The 19,397-nt window shown below is 43.9% G+C and overlaps 1 protein-coding gene across 2 annotated transcripts in view; it reads right to left on the bottom strand.

Annotated features, from left to right (window-relative positions):
• The window catches only part of LOC139388469 (RIMS-binding protein 2-like), a 91,641-nt gene that overhangs the window by 8,171 nt on the left and 64,073 nt on the right, over positions 1-19,397 (bottom strand). The window contains exons 6-14 of one of the 2 annotated variants that reach the window (XM_071135143.1): positions 18,184-18,288; positions 14,049-14,099; positions 9,248-9,452; positions 8,283-8,434; positions 7,825-7,904; positions 5,599-5,708; positions 3,574-4,389; positions 3,341-3,364; positions 2,043-2,194 (exon numbers count right to left, since the gene is read on the bottom strand). In XM_071135143.1, coding sequence (XP_070991244.1) covers positions 2,043-2,194; positions 3,341-3,364; positions 3,574-4,389; positions 5,599-5,708; positions 7,825-7,904; positions 8,283-8,434; positions 9,248-9,452; positions 14,049-14,099; positions 18,184-18,288 — 1,695 coding nt within the window. The remainder of the gene's footprint in view (positions 1-2,042; positions 2,195-3,340; positions 3,365-3,573; positions 4,390-5,598; positions 5,709-7,824; positions 7,905-8,282; positions 8,435-9,247; positions 9,453-14,048; positions 14,100-18,183; positions 18,289-19,397) is intronic. The other variant, XM_071135144.1, reaches the window with a different exon arrangement.

Raw genomic sequence — 19,397 nt, 5'->3', positions numbered from 1 at the left:
AATGGTACTGAACTGTCTGTTCAAGCAGTTGGACCACCGTTCGGATGCTCATGAGTACCACACAAGACATGCAACCAGAGGTCCCTTCACAGTCCCCCGGTCCAGAACAGAGCCTGGGAAACGGACAGTATTAAATAGAGCCTTGACTACATGGAACTCTGTCACCCCAGGTAACTCAAGCTGGCAATAAAAACAGGTAAAATAACACCCACATTTTTGTATATACTGAACAAAAATATAAATACAACATGCAACGATTTCAAAGATGTTACTGAGTTACAGTTACAATAAGGAAATCAGTCAATTTAAATCAATTTGTTAGGCCCTAATCTGTGAACTTCATGACTGCTGGGAAGGGGCGCTGCCATGGGTGGACATAGGCCCATCCACTTGGGAGCCGGGCCCAGCCAATCAGAATAGTTTTTTTTTATTACAGAAATAAATAGTCCTCTGTTTCATCAGCTGTCCGGGTGGCTGTTCTTAGACGATCCCGCAGGTGAAGAATCTGGATGTAGAGGTCCCGGGGTGGCGTGGTTACAGTTCGTCTGCGGTTGTGCGGCCGGTTGGACGTACTGCCAAATTATGTGCTTAGCTCTATTACGTTTATTTTTACCCTAATAAAACTCACTTGTCCTTGCCAATGACTAGCATATCCATAACATGATACAGCCACCACCATGCTTGAAAATATGAAGAGTGATACTCAGTGATGTGTTGTGTTGGATTTGCCCCAAACGTAATACTTTGTATTTAGGGCAAAAAGTGTATTTCTTTGTCGCATATTTTGCAGTATTACTTTAGTGCCTAATTACAAACAGGATGCATGTTTTGGAATATCTTTATTCTGTACAGGCTTCTTCCTTATCATTCTTCCATTTACATTAGTAATGTGGAGTAACTACAATGTTGTTAATCCATACTCAGGTTTTTCCTGTCACAGCCATTAAACTTTGTAACTGCTTTAAAGACACCATTCGCCTCATGGTAAAATCCCTGAGCGGTTTCCTTCCTCTCCGGCACCTGAGTTAGGAAGGATGCCTGTATATTTGCAGTGACTGGGTGTATTGCTATACCATTCAAAGCGTAATTATTAACTTCACCATGCTCAAAGGGCTATTCAGTGTCTGCTTTTTATTTTATTTACCCATCTACCAATAGGTGCCCTTCTTTGTGTGGCAATGTAAATCTTCCCTGGTCTTTGTGGTTGATTATGTGCTTGAAATTCACTACTCAACTGAGGGACTTTACATATAATTCTATGTGTGGGGTACAGAGATGAGGTAGTCATTCAGAAATCATGTTAAACACTATTATTGCACATAGAGTCCATTGAACTTATTATGTGACTTGTTAAGCACATTTTTACTCATTACCTTACGTAGTTTTGCCATAACAAAAAGGTTTGAATGCTTATTGACTCAAGACATTTCAGGTTTTCATTTTTAATTACATTTGTTAACATTTCTTAAATCATAATTCCACTTTGACATTGTGGGATTTTGTGTGTAGAACAGTGGCACAACAACAATGACACAATTACACACATACGTCACGTACTCTGCCACTGTTGTTCACTCACTCTCACATAGTGCATACTTTCTCCCTCACTTCTTTGTCACTTAGGGTATTCCCTTACTCACCTGTCATTTGGCGCACAGTTACTGACCCACTCTCTGTCCGTCCATTAGTGCACACTCACCCACTCCTTCACTCACCCACTGACATAAAATGCACACTCCCTCACTCACCCTCTGACATTCAGCGCACACTCTCACAACCACCCACTCCCTCACTCACCCTCTGACATTCAGTGCACACTCTCACAACCACCCACTCCCTCACTCACCCTCTGACCTTCAGTGCACACTCTCTCAACCACCCACTCCCCCACTCACCCTCTGACCTTCAGTGCACACTCTCTCAACCACCCACTCCCTCACTCACCCTCTGACCTTCAGTGCACACTCTCTCAACCACCCACTCCCTCACTCACCCTCTGACCTTCAGTGCACACTCTCTCAACCACCCACTCCCCCACTCACCCTCTGTCCTTTAGTGCAGACTGCATATCCGATGACGCTGGCTCCATTGGAGGTTCCGGTGGGTGAGAGGACAGGGGGCTTCCAGCGCACCTGCAGGACCCCTGGAGCCTGGCCACACTGCACCTGCACCTCCTGAGGGGGTAATGGGGGGCCTGGAGGGGGGATGAAATAATATATACTGTCTACACAGGTTTTACACACACAAACAGGGAGGGAGTGGTGGTGAGTGTAAGCATTCATAAGACACCAAGTGCTGTTAACTTGTTGAATCCCATCTCTTTCTGTTGTGAACTACATGATTGTGACATGTCTATGATACACAAAGCAGTTCCTTTTCCCAATGTTGGTTGTATACACCAATTAAATCACAATTTAATGGTCATGCAATATCTGGTCAAATTTGAGTGGATTGTTTTGAGAGTGAATCCCAAATGCATGAAACGTCTTATCTGGTTAACATCAAACTCTTTGTAATGACACTCAAACAGATAAAAGTGCATTTATCAATATAGCATTTATAAGCTAAGCTTTTTGGAATATAGGTGTATTTAACGATATAGCATTTATAAGCTAAGCTATTTTGAATGTTTTATGTGAAGCATTGCCCTGTTGCTTGCCATGTATTGTATGATGCAAATATTGAAAGTAGAAGGCACAAAGGGAGGCCCAAGGCCACCTGAAAGCATGAGTGTGTGTGTGTGTTAGTGTGTATGCATGTGTGCATGTTTGTGTGTGTGGGAGTGTGTGTGTGCATGGGTCTGTGTGGCCGCCCGTCTATGTAGTCTGTCTATGTGTATCTGTCAATGTTTGTGTCTGTGTGTGTCTTATGCGTGAGAGGCGTCAGTGTGAGTTGAATGAGTCCAGCCTGTTCTCTCCTGGTTCACTGGGTACACCATGCAGGACGTCACAGTGATGTCACAGCTCAGGCAGAGGGAAATGCACACGGATACTGATGTGGTCATCTCAGTTAAGTATCGAGTGGGAGGGAGTTACTTCGGCAGCTTTAGGCTTGTGTCCCAAATGGCACCATATTCCCTGTATAGTCTACTACTTTTGACCAGGGCTCTGGTTAAAACTAGTGTACTATATAGGCAATAGTTGGCTATTTGGGACGTACCTTAATTTATTATGTATATTAGCATCAAGCCAATGGCAGGGAAAAGCTGAGGAAGTTACTCATGATCATTTGTTAGGTTTTAAAGTGCTGTTAGCTTGTTTTCATTCAATGTGTCAGTTACCCATGCCAATCAAAAACTACTTCCTACTTTTCCCATAAACAAACTGGTCTTCCTTCTGACCTGATCTGCAATATGGTCCAGGACCTGGACAAAACATAACAGACATACATGGCACGGGTAAAGACATGAGTTATCTATCTATCTTAATGGTCTATATCTTAAGTCCAGTGGACTTTTATCCAACCTTTCCCTAACACATTATAGATGTCAGAAAAACAATGTATTGGACAAAATAATATAGAACATATGTTGGACAAAATAAATAGTTAGACTTAAGAAGAACCAAGCCTCACCAGCAGCTTGTGTGCAGAACTCCACAGCAGTCTCCTTCTTCTCCCTCTGCTCCATGAGCAGTTGCCATGGCACCTGATGTGGCCGGGCCACCACCCTCACCTTGTACACCGTCATGGCCTTGAGGTTGACGAAGCGCAGCCTGTACCTCCCCGGCCGCACCACCGCATGCTCCGCCCCATCCAGGAACACCGTGTGCCCATAGTTACTGTTGCTGGGCAACCAGGAGAGCTCGGCCGAGTCGCGCAGGATGTCGTCCACACGCAGGCCATATGGAGCGACCACCACGTTGGCTCCCACCATCAGGGTGCAGCGTAACTCATCCGACAGTCCCCTGTCTGTCACACTCTGCACGGACACGCGGTGCGTATACGTGTCCAGATCCAGCTTCTCCAACAAAGACTTGGTCCTGCCCCCGTAGGGCACGCTGGCACGCACCTCACCATCCACCAGCACGTTGTAGCAGCTGATGTTTCCCCAGCCCAGAGTCACCATGGGGGGCTCCCAGGCCACAATGACGCTACGGGCCAACTGCTTGATTAGAGTGATCCTCCGGGGGTAAGGCACAATGTCATCAGACAGATCCTCAGGGTCCAGGGTCCCTGTGCCGTTGCTGCAGGGGCCCAGTGGGTTGGTGGAGCCCAGTAGCCCATCCTGAAGGGGCCCTCCATCGGCCCCCATTAGGCCCAGGGAGGTATTGTCCAGAGAGCCCAGGTCCTCCCCTGTGTCCCCTGGCTGGATGGATGGTTTCTCCTTGTCTTGGACAAACTCCACAAAGTTGGAGGGGACCAGTCCTCGCTGGCCATCCAGCAGCTCCCCTGGAGCACACAAAGACAGAGACAGAAAGAGATGCTTACTTTATTATCAACAAAATTCAAACTCACAACCCTATGTCTTCAAATTCCTCTATTAATCTCATCCCAAAACATACAGTATATTCCAAATAATTGAATGAAAAAGTACCTTTAGAATGTATAGAGAAATGTCTAATATATTTATATGGCAACGAGGTATGTAAAGACGAGATCAAAAGAGTAAAGCAGAAAATGGATATTTCAATTGTCAGCAACATGTAATATCACTCAGGCTTAGCTGGCTGTGAAGATTTTATTGAGTGATTATTCAGGCAGACACAGTAACACCTTCCAGGAACCCTGTTCTGTTCTGATACACCTCAGACTGAAGGTAAAGACACCAGTCTCGTACGGCTGTCTCAGGGGGAATCTATGGAACGCTCAAGCCTTTAATGATGCCTGCTGCAAATGTTACCATCAGCTAAAAATAGACCATCCCATTAGTGAAAAAAGAGAAATGAAAATAATGACTAGAGCCCTTGTGATTCAATGCAAGTGTTATCTGTGAGTGTGAGTACTACTGGTGTGGAAAGAGAAACTCTGTGGTGCCCGTCCCCAAGGTTAGGACAGTTCTCTTGAATCAAACAGAGAAGGTGATGTCATCAATTTCTCCAGGAAGTACAGGGGGTGAAAAAAACTATTCCTGCACAATGGAGAGGGTGCGTATGAAATCGCACCCAGTTCATTATAGTGACCACCAACCTCTTTCTCTCATCAGTACTGTACTTGCTTTTCGAAGACAGCCTAACTGTCCTCTCCCTCTCTATCTCGTAATTCCAGTCAGTACATTAGTTAGGCTGTGAGGCCCTAGATGGCTCTCCATCTGCAGGGGAATATGTCTGTGATTAATCAGAGCCCTGTTGCCGGATTAGCCTTCTAGCTACGGGGATCAGGCTGCATCTTGACAACAGCTTGGTCTGAGCCCCAGTATCCCTGTGGTAAATACAAACATCATCCATCTCCAAACAGCCAGGCAGGCAGGAGCTAGGCTAACACTAGGCAATCTCACCCACCACCAACAATGACTCACCAGAGCTGCTGAAGTCTGGGCCAGGGATGCTAGGAGGATTAGCATAGCCATGGATTGAAAAGCCTTCATAATGCTAATGAGATTGCATATGTTGCTACTGATGCTAGTGGTGAAGTGTGTAGTAACCCTGGATTCCCTCTCACCTTCGTAGAAGCCGTCGTCATCCATCGTGCCGTACACATACAGGTACTTCCCAGCCACCAGGGGGAGCTCTGCCTCTGGGTGCTCATTAGGCCCATCATAAGGGTTGTAACTACACAACAAGAGAGAGGAGGGTTCAACATACAGTACCAGTCAAAGTTTGAACAAACCAACTCATTCTAGAGTTTTTCTTCATTTTACTATTTTCTACATTGTACAATAATAGTGAAGACATCAAAACTATGAAATAACATATGGAATCATGTATTAACCAAAAAAGTGTTAAACAAATGAAAACATATGTTATATTTGGGATTCTTCACAGTAGCCACCCTTTGCCTTGATGACAGCTTTGCACACTTGGCATTCTCTCAACCAGCATCATGAGGTAGTCACCTAGAATTCATTTAAATTAACAGGTGTGTCTCGTTAAAAGTTAATTTGTGGAATTTATTTCCTTCTTAATTCGTTTGAGCCAATCAGTTGTGTTGTGACAAGGTAGGTGTGGTATATAGAATATAGCCCTATTTGGTAAAAGACCAAGTCCATATTATGGCAAGAACAGCTCAAATAAGCAATGAGAAACAACAGTCCATCATTACTTGAAGACATGAAAGTCAGTCAATGTGGAACATTTCAGAACTTTGAAAGTTTCTTCAAGTGCAGTCACAAAAACCATCAAGCGCTATAATGAAACTGGCTCTCATGAGGACCGCCACAGGAAAGGAAGACCCATAGTTATCTCTGCTGTAGAGGATACGCTAACTGCACCTCAGATTGACCTGTTCACTGGACGTGCTACCTGTCCCAGACCTATTATTTGACCATGCTGGTCATTTATGAACATTTGAACATTTTGGCCATGTTCTGTTATAATCTCCACCAGGCACAGCCAGAAGAGGACTGGCCACCCCTCATAGCCTGGTTACTCTCTATGTTTCTTCCTAGGTTTTGGCCTTTCTAGGGAGTTTTTCCTAGCCAATGTGCTTCAACACCTGCATTGCTTGCTGTTTGGGGTTTTAGGCTGGGTTTCTGTACAGCACTTTGAGATATCAGCTGATGTACAAAGGGCTATATAAATACATTTGATTTGATGTGATTTAGATTGCAGCCTAAATAAATGCTTTACAGAAGTAACAAACACATTTCAACATCAACTGATTCAAGACTGCTTGAATCAGGCCTTTATGGTGAAATTGCTGCAAAAAACACTACTAAATTACACCAATTATAAGAAGAAACTTGCTTGGGCCAAGAAACATGAGCAATGGACATTAGACCGGTGAAAATCGGTCCTTTGGTCTGATGAGTCCAAATTTGAGATATTTAGTTCCAAGCGCCTTGTCTTTGTGAGACGCAAAGTAGGTGAACGGATGAACTCTGCATGTGTGGTTCCCACCGTGAAGCATGGAAGAGGAGGTGTGATGGTGTGGGGGTGCTTTGCTGGTAAAATTGGCAGTGATTTATTTAGAATTCAAGGAACACTTAACCATCATGGCTACCACAGTATTCTGTAGTGATACTACATTTCATTTGTTTCTCGCTTAGTATCATTTGTTTTTCAATAGGACAATGACCCAACACACCTTCAGGCTGTGTAAGGACTATTTGACCAAGAAGGAGAGTGATGGAGTGCTGCATCAGATGACCTGGCCTTCACAATCACCCGACCTCAACCCAATTGAGATGGATCAGGTTGAGTTGGACTGCAGATTGAAGGAAAAGCAGCCAACAGCTGCTCAACATATGTGGGAACTCCTTCAAGACTGTTGGAAAAGCATTCCAGGTGAAGCTGGTTGAGAGAATGCCAAGAGTGTGCAAAGCTGTCATCAAGGCAAAAGGTGGCTACTTTGAAGTATCTAAAATCTAAAACTTATTTTGATTTGTTTAACACTTTTTTGGTTATTACGTGATTTCATGTGTTATTTCATGGTTTTGGTGTCTTCACTATTTTTCTACAATGTAGAAAATAGTACATATAAAGAAAAACACTTCAATGAGTAGGTGTGTCCAAACTTTTGACTGTTACTGTAGATGTGCTCCTGACTACAATATATACTACAAGATGTTTATGGAGAAAATAGTGCTTCTGATGTGCATGTGGAGGTACTTAGTGATCTAGCACTGGTCTAGAGTGTTATGTGTGGATTTCTGGCGCTGCTCGGTGTCAGCAAGCTATACGTGATTCAGCTTTCCCAGGTGTTGTGTGACAGACCCACTGGTCTCACCTGTAGCGGGCAGTGCATAGACGGACTGTGCCAGTGTAGCGAGGCTTGGACCTGGGTGCACGACGGATCTCATCCTCCATCTTGGGAAACACACGGGCAGGGAAGCAATCACAGAGTTGCATCTAAATACCATAACTCTGATCCAATTCAAACACAATGGCTTTGCGTATGATCATAGCCACTCATAATTATGTCTCCAGTGGAATGACTGATCTGACACAGAAAAACTTCCCAGCACTCGTATACTGTCTAGTTCTACTGTCTGACAATTGCCACAGGAGACTCATGTTGCTGTCTGGTGCTAAACCAATTGGTTTTACAGCTATTGCTCAGCTGATGGCTATCAAGTGCAAGTATACAGCTCGTCCATGAATAGCCCATCTCTTGAGCAATAGCACCCTTATGCTTTAGCAATGGGACTGTGTCTCTGTATGAGAAGAGACGAGAGCAGGACCCACCTCTGAGGGAGTCGCCCGTCGCGGGCTGCTGGGGCAGCTCGTTGTCACGGCGGAGGGTTTGACAGACAGCAGCTCCGGCCTGTCTCTGTCTCCGATCTGCAGTGGGCGGAGGAACTTGGATATCAGCCGAGTGTTTGCCGAGCTCTCATCGCCTGGGAAACATCGATTTCCACACCAAATAAAGAGCATCTGTCATTCCTTCTGCTCTCATTCATGGCACAGCTATTGATTTCCTGTTCAGGGGAGTACACAGCAAACACTCTTTATGGCCAGCACCTGGCTCTGCTCTCTGCCTGACACATCTGCAAGGCATTTCTCTGATGCTTAACACTCTCTACTCTCTGAAGACATAACTGACACGGAACGGGACTCTACCATCACATAGTTCTAGCAGCCACACCCCTACACAAAGCCATGCCTAGGTAATTTCCCATCTTAGACAAAAATATAACATCTGAATTCTTGGTGTTTGGATTTGGTTCATTATGCTACAGATGAGTTGTGTCATTGATCATGAATAAAGCAGCATTTCTTCCAGTTCCTGTGATCCAAACTGGCCTTGAAGCCTGTTCTGCTGAGATGGACTGAAGAGAAAAGAGGTGCCTTTCTGTGACTCACACCAGGCCGTTTAGTTGCCAACTTTCCCTCTCTTTCTCCCACTCTCCCAACCACACCCCACAGGGTTCTGGCAAAGGTCATTGTTGTGACAACTAGATTAAACGACTGTCTCATTCAATTTTGAATTAATTAATTACCCAGGCATAATGACTGACATAGACTGTGCACATAGACTTTCAGAACTGTATTTTGGTCTTGATTGATGAGATACACTGTTTGAATCAAATGCCAGACATGATGTATATACTTTTATTCTCTAGTGATAAGCACTTTTCTGCTTCATATCTATGTCGTCTGACACCATAATGTTCTCACAGTGGGCAGGGTTGGGAGTTGGGAGTGCTCACCTTTCCCTGCCTGGGCTGCCAGTCCGTTGAGGATTTGGGAGAGTTTATTTTCTGGGCGAAAGGGAACGTTGTGTTTGGAGAAAGGCTCAGTGCTGAGGATGTCTACAGTATCCGCCTCCAGACGGAAATCCTCCAGGTCCTTGGACAGCTGGCCAAACTGTTCAGTCTGTGACCTGCATTTCAGCTCCAGGTCGCGAACCTTGACCTTCCGTAAACAGGGATGTGTGGAGGAGAAAGAGATAGACACAAACGGTCAATGGAAGGAGGTTTTCTGTGCTCCTATGTAGCAAATCTTTAGAACAGGATACACTAAATTGCAATGCATGTTTTATGTTAATAACACGTTAGTAATATACCACTACATGGACATGAGTTAAACTTATCATTGGCTTAAATCCTTTACTGGTGCTGCAGATCGCAAGCTGAACCAATTATGGCACTGGATCCCAAAAGAGCCATTTCTAGCTTAGAACAGCTCATTCATATCAAAAACACTGCCTGCCGAGTAATCAAAGGATCTGGAAGCAGAGGCTGTGCAACGCTGATACACTTTGATAACAAAGCCAAGCAGTGTGACGAGTTAAGAGGCTTATAAAAGTATGTACTTTAAAGACATTATCTAAGCAGCTCCGAGATTACATTTAGAGCCTTGAGTTAACAACCGTTGGGTTTTCTCTGAAAGCTACAAGACTGAAACACCATGGCCTGCACAGTAAGAGATAAGGCAAGCCAGGGTCCTAGTCACGAGGAAAGTTGGTTTCACCCAGCGATAAAACTAGAGAGTCAGAACACTTCAGAGTCAGAATACTTCAGATTCAGAACACTCAGCTGCAAGATGGGCTGAGATACAGAAACTGAGGATGAATGAACAGCCATCGGGGAGCCACTACTTTGGTCTGATTGGTTTAAAAAAGAAACAAGGAAATCAAATGTGCTTGGATCTTACAGGACATCTGGTATTCGTCCCAAATGGCACCATATTCCCTATACAGTGCCTTGCAAAAGTATTCACCCCCCTTGGCATTTTTCCTATTTTGTTGCATTACAACCTGTCATTTAAATTGATTTTTATTTGGAGTTCGTGTAATAGACAGACACAAAATAGTGAAATGAAAAAAATTGCTTGTTTCAAAAAATTATAAAAAATAAAAAACGGAAAAGTGGTGCTTGCATATCTATTCACCCCCTTTTCTATGAAGTCCCTAAATAAGATCTGGTGCAACCAATTACCTTCATAAGTCACATAATTAGTTAAATAAAGTCCACCTGTGTGGAATCTAAGTGTCACATGATCTGTCACATGATCTCAGTATATATACACCTGCTTTGAAAGGCCCCAGAGTCTACAACACCACAAGCAAGGGGCACCACCAAGCAAGCGGCACCATAAAGACCAAGGAGCTCTCCAAACTGGTCAGGGACAAAGTTGTGGAGAAGTACAGATCAGGGTTGGGTTATAAAAAAATATCAGAAACTTTGAACATCCCATGGACCACCATTAAATCCATTATTAAAAAATGGAAAGAATATGGCACCACAACAAACCTGCCAAGAGAGGGCCGTCCACCAAAATCCATGGACCAGGCAAGGAGGGCATTAATCAGAGAGGCAACAAAGAGAACAAAGATAACACTGAAGGAGCTGCAAAGCTCCACAGCGGAGATTGGAGTATCTGTCCATAGGAACACTTTAAGCCGTACACTCTACAGAGTCGGATTTACGGAAGAGCGGCAAGAAAAAAAGCCATTGCTTAAAGAAATAAATAAGCAAACATGTTTGGTGTTCGTCAAAAGGCATGTGGGAGACTCCCCAAAAATATGGAAGAATATACTCTGGTTAGATGAGACTAAAATGTAGCTTTTTGGCCATCAAGGAAAACGCTATGTCTGGCGCGAACCCAACACCTCTCATCACCCCGAGAACACCATCCCCATAGTGAAGCATGGTGGTGGAAGCATCATGCTGTTGGGATGTTTTTCATCGGCAGGGACTAGGAAACTGGTCAGAATTGAAGGAATGATGGACGGCGCTAAATACAGGGAAATTCTTGAGGGAAACCTGTTTCAGTCTTCCAGAGATTTGAGACTGGGACAGAGGTTCACCTTCCAGCAATGACCCTAAGCATACTGCTAAAGCAACACTTGAGTGGTTTAAGGGGAAACATTTAAATGTCTTGGCCTAGTCAAAGCCCAGACCTCAATCCAATTGAGAATCTGTGGTATGACTTAAATATTGCTGTACACCAGCGGAACCCCATCAAACTTGAAGGAGCTGGAGCAATTTTGCCTTAAAGAATGGGTAAAAATCCCAATGGCTAGATGTGCCAAGCTTATAGAGACATACCCCAATAGACTTGCAGCTGTAATTGCTACAAAAGGTGTCTCTACAAAGTATTGACTTTGGGGGGTGAATAGTTATGCACGCTCAAGTTTTCCATTTTTTTGTCTTATTTCTTGTTTGTTTCACCCCCAAAAGATATCTTGCATCTTCAAAGTGTGTAAATCAAGTGTGTAAATCAAATGATACAAACCCCCCTCAAAAAATAAATTTTAATTCCAGGTTGTAAGGCAACAAAATACTGTAGGAATAATGCCAAGGGGGGTGAATACTTTTGCAAGCCACTGTATAGTGGACTACTATACAGTGCACTAATTTTGACCAGAGCCCTATGGGCCCTGGTCATAAGTAGTGCACCATATAGGGCAGGGGTAATCAACTCTTACCCTATGAGGTCCGGAGCCTGCTGGTTTTCTGTTCTACCTGATAATTAATTGCCACCACCTGGTGTCCCAGGTCTAAATCAGTCCCTGATTAGAGTGGAACAATTATAAAATGCAGTGGAACTGGCTTGGAGGTCCAGAGTTGAGTTTGAGGGATATAGTGAATATGGTGTGATTTGGGACACGACCTTGGACTGGAGTACAGAGGCAGTACCAGCATTGGGCTCTGTTCATCTGATATACTTCAATTGAATACGATATTAGTACGTTTCATTGCCTAATTACCATACCTTTTATAACATATGCACTAATGTGAATTAGAGCCTGAGTGATTCACTGAGACTATTGAAAGGATATAGGACAAATGTGACAATGGAGATGATGAACATTGGGGATTCTAGATGTTTCAGGGTAGGAAACATAAATACCTGCATTCTGTCCAAATGGTTCTGTTCAGACACAAAAGAAACACATAGAAACACGCAATGACATTGAACAAAGATGAAAGAAAACAAACACCCAAATCAAACTGTTACACCGTATGAGATCAATGCATACGTAATACAGTAATCCATGCAAAATCATGTAAATAAATGAGAAAAGAGAACCCTTACAAAACAAGTAAGAACAAGTCGCCCATTGGGAGCATCAAGTAACTTACAATAAATATAAAAAATCAAATAAAAAACACCCAAAATCATAGCCAAGACAGTGTTGAGAACCAGAAATTATGGAAAGGAACAATACTCAGGTCCCTAGATAATGTTAGTATCATCTCCTCTCTAGGTTAACTCGTTTTAACGCAGTAACTGAGCATGCTATTGGAGTTCTATATGAACAGTGCCAGTGCTCCTAATGCATCTCCTCTACACTGTAGATATTTCATCATCTGGATGGTTGGGCTCTGAATTTTTTCTGTAAAAGAGGTTTCTTCAGGAGCCATTAGTGCCATGGCTGGTATGAGAGCTTCTGAGCCTGAGCAACGGCGATGTTGAGCGGTCCTAAAGGAGGGAGTTATGAGCAGGTTTTGCTGACCCAACTCTCTGTAAAAGTGTTCTATTCTCATTACAGCTAAAATCACCACTCAACGAAAGCCTCAAAAAGCTATATATACTGAACAAAAATATAAATGCAAGAATTTCAAAGATTTTACTGATTTACAGTTCATAAAGGAAATCAGTCAAATAAAATAAATTCATTAGGCCCTAATCTATGGCTTTCACATGACTGGGCAGGGGTGGAGCCATGGGTGGGCCTGGGACAGCATAGGCCCACCAACTTGGAAGCCAGGCCCACCCACTGGGGTGCCAGGTCCAGCCAATCAGAATGAGTCCCCCCTCCAGACGATCTCACAGGGGAAGAAGCTGGATGTGGAAGTCTTGGGCTGGCGTGGTTACACGTGGTCTGTGGCTGTGAGGCCGGTTGGACGCACTACCAAATTCTCTATCACAACGTTGGAAGCAGCTTATGGTAGAGAAATGAACGTTCAATGCCAACAGCTCTGGTGGACATTCATACAGTCAGAATGCCAATTGCAAGCTCCCTCAAAACGTAAGACATCTGTGGCATTGTGTTGTGCGACAAAATTTCAAATGTTAAAGGGGCCTCTTATTGTCCCCAGCACAAGGTGCACCTGTGTAATGATCATGCCGTTTAATCAGCTTCTTGATATGCCTCACCTGTCAGGTGGATGGATTATCTTTGGCAATGGATACCTGCTCACTAAGAGCGATATTAACAAATTTGTGCACAACATTTTTGAGAAATTAGCTTTTTGTGCATGTGGAAAATGTCTGGTACAATTCACATGTTGCGTTTACATTTTTGTTGTTCAGTGTAAATACAGTATGGAGTATGACCTGGGATGAACCAGGCTTACCTCAAAACTAGCTTTTCATGAAAGGCAATATGTATTTCGTGGAATTCAAACAACACAATGGAGGTATTTTTCATACAGTATCCATCAATCAATGTGTCTTGCATACACAAACAAAACCACATATCAGTCAATTGACAGCTATTTTGAAAACAGCCACTGAAGCCATCCTCATTTTGCCCATCGGACATCCATGTTCACTTACCTCTAACAGGTGGACCGCTCCCTCATGCTCTTTCTCAGCTTTAACCTGAGCCTGGAGAAAACACAGAAACACAGTCATATACTGTAGGACCTGCAGGTGACACAGTGAGCACTGCACAGTATCTCTCTGTCAGTGTTACATCAAACATACAAGTGGCATAGCTCTTGGTACACTGCAGACATACAGGTAACTGCCAAAGTAATGGGATCAGTATATTGAAAGTAGGTGTTACCACACAGGTGTGGTTCCTGAGTTGATTAAGCAATTAAACATCCTATCAAATCAAATCAAATTTTATTGGTCACATAAACATGGTTAGCAGATGTTAATGCGAGTGTAGCGAAATGCTTGTGCTTCTAGTTCCGACAATGCAGCAATAACAAACGAGTAATCTAACCTAACAATTTCACAACAACTACCTTATACACACAAGTGTAAAGGGATGAAGAATCTGTACATAAAGATATATGGATGAGTGATCGTACAGAACGGCATAGGCAAGATGCAGTAGATGGTATCGAGTACAGTATATACATATGAGATGAGTAATGTAGGGTATGTAAACATATAAAAGTGGCATTGTTTAAAGTGGCTAGTGATGCATGTATTACATAAAGATGTCCAGATGCCGTAGATGGTATAGAGTACAGTATATACATATGAGACGAGTAATGTAGGGTATGTAAACATTATATTAAGGGGCATTGTTTAAAGTGGCTTGTGATACATTTTTTTACATACATTTTTCCATTATTAAAGTGGCTGGAGTTGAGTCAGCTGTTTAATAGTCTGATGGCCTTCAGATAGAAGCTGTTTTTTCAGTCTCTCGGTCCCTGCTTTGATGCACCTGTACGGACCTCGCCTTCTGGATGATAGCGGGGTGAACAGGCAGTGGCTCGGGTGGTTGTTGTCCTTGATGATCTTTATGGCCTTCCTGTGACATCAGGTGGTGTAGGTGTCCTGGAGGGCAGGTAGTTTGCCCCCGGTGATGCGTTGTACAGAGCTCACTACCCTCTGGAGAGCCTTACGGTTGTGGGCGGAGCAGTTGCCGTACCAGGCGGTGATACAGCCCGACAAGATGCTCTCGATTGTGCATCTGTAAAAGTTTGAGAGTGCTTTTGGTGACAAGCTGAATTTTTTCAGCCTCCTGAGGTTGAAGAGGCGCTGCTGCGCCTTCTTCACCACACTGTCTGTGTGGGTGGACCAATTCAGTTTGTCCGTGATGTGTATGCCAAGGAACTTAAAACTTACTATCCTCTCCACTACTGTCCCATCGATGTGGATAGGGGGGTGCTCCCTCTGCTGTTTCCTGCAGTCCACGATCATCTCCTTTGTTATGTTGACTTTGAGTGTGAGGTTATTTTCCTGACACCACACTCCGAGGGCCCTCACCTCCTCCCTGTAGGCCGTCTCGTCATTGGAGGAGGAGGTGTGCATGGCCACCCTTGTGGGGCCCCAGTGTTGAGGATCAGCGGGGTGGAGATGCTGTTACCTACCCTGCGGCCCGTCAGGAAGTCCAGTACCCAGTTGCACAGGGCGGGGGGTCGAGACCCAGCTGAGCTGTAGTCGATGACTGCATTCAGTGTCCCTATCATGCTTAGGGTCATGTATAAAAATGCTGGGCAGGCCATTGCATTATTTTGGCCATTATTTTGGCTACTATGGCTGTGTCCCCATAGGATGACAACTCCCCCATCCACAGGACACGAGCAGTCACTGAATGGTTTAATGAGCATGAATACAATGTAAACCATATGCCATGGCCGTCTCAGTCACCAGATTGCAACCCAATTGAGTGGGTTGATTCTATAGTGAATCGGAGACAGCGTTTTCCACCACCATCAACAAAACACCAAATTATAGAATTTCTCGTGGAAGAATGGTGTCACATCCCTCCAATAGAGTTCCAGACACTTGTAGAATCTATGCCAAGGTGCATTGAAGCTGTTTTTTTTACTTGTGGTGGTGAAAGGCCCTATTAAGACACTTTATACTGGTGTTTCAATTATTTTGGTAGTTACCTGTAGAATAGACAGTCTGAGTTGAACAACAACTGATGTCAGCTCTGCACAGCATGAGGAGGAGAAGGCAATTAATGCCTCACAGCTGAGGGCTATCTGAGGACCGGGGGAGACTGGGGGAGAACATAGGGGGCGCGATGACTTCCAACACAAAAACCTGAAACTGAGGTGCATCAGAATAGCCTCATGAAATCAATCTGTTTCATCCAGATTGGCTTTGATATTGATAAGGACAAACTGCTGTTCTACTCCAATGAGATAATATCTGTGAATTGCTAATTGAATGGAATCACAGCACAATAAATTAGGTTAAGGAGTAAACAGAAAAAGGAAGGACAAGGACTCAAACGAGCACGCTGAGGCAGATGCATACAAACACATGGATTGAAGCACAGATAGTCACGGATAGACGTGCAGACACAGAAGCTGACACACATTCTCTCTGCGTCTCTCTAAAGTGAAGTGCTCGGTTTAGGCTCAGGGGAGTCTGATCTGTGCTGTGTTTGCCGTTTGCGCTAATTGCCTGTCATGGCTCCTCTCTGAACAGAACACATACACACAGGAATTCACCCAGCTCTCTAGAGGCTCAGATTATTGCTGCCTATAGAGACAGACAATCACAGGAGACCACTGATTATATGACCCCTTTTACTTTCTCATCAGTCTCACCAGGACTAATGGTAGAATGTTTTTTAGTTTTTTTCATGGAGCATGAGTTAGTGTTTGGGGGGATCATTTCATGATAGTTGCACAATACTTGTCTCTCCTAATCAAATCAAAGTTTATTTGTCACGTGCGCCGAATACAACCTTACAGTGAAATGCTTACTTACAGGCTCTAACTAATAGTGGAAAAAAGGTATTAGGTGAACAATAGGTCAGTAAAGAAATAAAAAACAGTAAAAAGACAGTTGAAAATAACAGTAGTGAGGCTATATACAGACACCGGTTAGTCATGCTGATTGAGGTAGTATGTGCATGTAGATTTGGTTAAAGTGACATATATGATGAATATGCATATATCATGAACAGAGAGTAGCAGTAGCGTAAAAGAGGGGTTGGTGGGTGGTGGGTCACAATGCAAATCGCCCAGTTAGCTAATGTGCGGGTGCACTGGTTGGTTGGGCCAATTGAGGTAGTATGTATATGAATGTATCGTTAAAGCTACTATGCATATATGATAAACAGAGAGTAGCAGCAGCGTAAAAGAGGGGTTGGAGGGAGCATACAATGCAAATAGACTGGGTATCCATTTGATTACCTGTTCAGGAGTCTTATGGCTGGGGGTAAAAACTGTTGAGAAGCCTATTTGTCCTAGACTTGGCACTCCGGTACCGCTTGCCATGGAGTAGTAGAGAGAACAGTCTATGACTAGGGTGGCTGGGGTCTTTGACAATCTTTAGGGCCTTCCTCTGACACCGCCTAGTATAGAGGTCCTGGATGGCAGGCATCTTAGCCCCAGTGATGTACTGGGCCGTACACACTACACTCTGTAGTGCCTTGCGGTCGGAGGCCGAGCAATTGCCGTACCAGGCAGTGATGCAACCGGTTAGGATGTTCTCGATGTTGCAGCTGTAGAACCTTTTGAGGATCTCAGCAACCATGCCAAATCTTTTTAGTTTCCTGAGGGGGAATAGGTTTTGTTGTGCCCTTTTCACGACTGTCTTGGTGTGTTTGGACCATTCTAGTTTGTTGTTGATGTGGACACCAAGGAACTTGAAGCTCTCAACCTGCTCCACTACAGCCCCGTCGATGAAAATGGGGTCGTGCTCGGTCCTCCTTTTCCTGTAGTCCACAATCATCTCCTTAGTCTTGTTTACGTTGAGGGATATGTTGTTATTCTGGCACCACCTGGCCAGATTTCTGACCTCCTCCCTACAGGCTGTCACACTGTTACCATGATAACAGTGTGAGGTAACTATGCTATTTTTTATTTAAATATTGCACTGCTGGTTAGGGTCTGTAAGAAAGCATTTCACTGTAAGGTCTACACTTGTATTCGGCGCACGTGACAAATAAATGTTGATTTGATTTGTCTTGTGACCACTGTGGTCATACTGTGGTCATGGAGGTTAGAGTCTAGGACGGAGGCGAGGTGGGTTATTATGGGCTTACCCTCTGCAGAAGGTGAATCTCCTGCTGCTTGGTGGTGAGGACAGCCAGGGCCTGCTCATGCTCCTCTTCCAACTGCTGCCTCCTCTCTGCAGCCTCTCGCATATGCTATGGAGAACAAGTCACAACACAGTCAATACATGGTCAAATGCTCACAACATGTTCAATATGTGGTTATATACTACAACACAGTAAGTTCATGGTCATAGTGAGGTAACTATGCCTTTAAAATCTCAGTCCAAACACTTTTACAGCACCCGTAGCAGCTACACAATACATAAAAAGTACACAATACATAAAAAGTACACATTACATAAGAACATCTCGTTTTTAATTCAGTGGGTATAAAATTTGTCTACCTGTATTGACTACGTCTAGTCTGACTCACTGATTTCTGTGATCCATCACACAGAGACACCAACACAAAACCCAAATCTAGCCACTCCCAAATTAGCTGAGTCATTATGACTGTATCTGCAGAGTTAAGAGCCGCTGCCACCGGTAGGAATTGGAGTTAGGTAATACGATGTTTCTTGGAGTTTGTGTCTGTGTGTGTGTGTGTGTGTGTGTGTGTGTGTGTGTGTGTGTGTGTGTGTGTGTGTGTGTGTGTGTGTGTGTGTGTGTGTGTGTGTGTGTGTGTGTGTGTGTGTGTGTGTGTGTGTGTGTGAGTAGGAGAGAGTGGGGGTATTTGGGTACTGTGGTATTCTTTAATCAGCTTGGCTCATTAGACAGGTCAGAGTCCATGTTTGTAATTGTTGAGTGGTTTTTGGCAATACACTGTAAATGCATGTGTTCCAGAGTAGAGACTAAAGAGTGTTTCAGAGTAGAGACTAAAGAGTGTTCCAGAGTAGAGACTAAAGAGTGTTCCAGAGCAGAGACTAAAGAGTGTTCCAGAGCAGAGACTAAAGAGTGTTCCAGAGTAAAGACTAAAGAGTGTTCCAGAGCAGAGACTAAAGAGTGTTTCAGAGTAGAGACTAAAGAGTGTTCCAGAGTAGAGACTAAAGAGTGTTCCAGAGCAGAGACTAAAGAGTGTTCCAGAGCAGAGACTAAAGAGTGTTCCAGAGTAAAGACTAAAGAGTGTTCCAGAGCAGAGACTAAAGAGTGTTTCAGAGTAGAGACTAAAAAGTGTTCCAGAGTAGAGACTAAAGAGTGTCCTAGAGTAAAGACTAAAGAGTGTTCCAGAGCAGAGACTAAAGAGTGTTCCAGAGTAAAGACTA

Source organism: Oncorhynchus clarkii, chromosome 29 (genome assembly GCF_045791955.1).
Source record: "Oncorhynchus clarkii lewisi isolate Uvic-CL-2024 chromosome 29, UVic_Ocla_1.0, whole genome shotgun sequence".
NCBI classification, from domain to species: Eukaryota; Metazoa; Chordata; class Actinopteri; order Salmoniformes; family Salmonidae; genus Oncorhynchus; species Oncorhynchus clarkii.
Note: the sequence above shows the minus strand (reverse complement) of the source record. Positions and strands in the feature narration are given on the sequence as shown.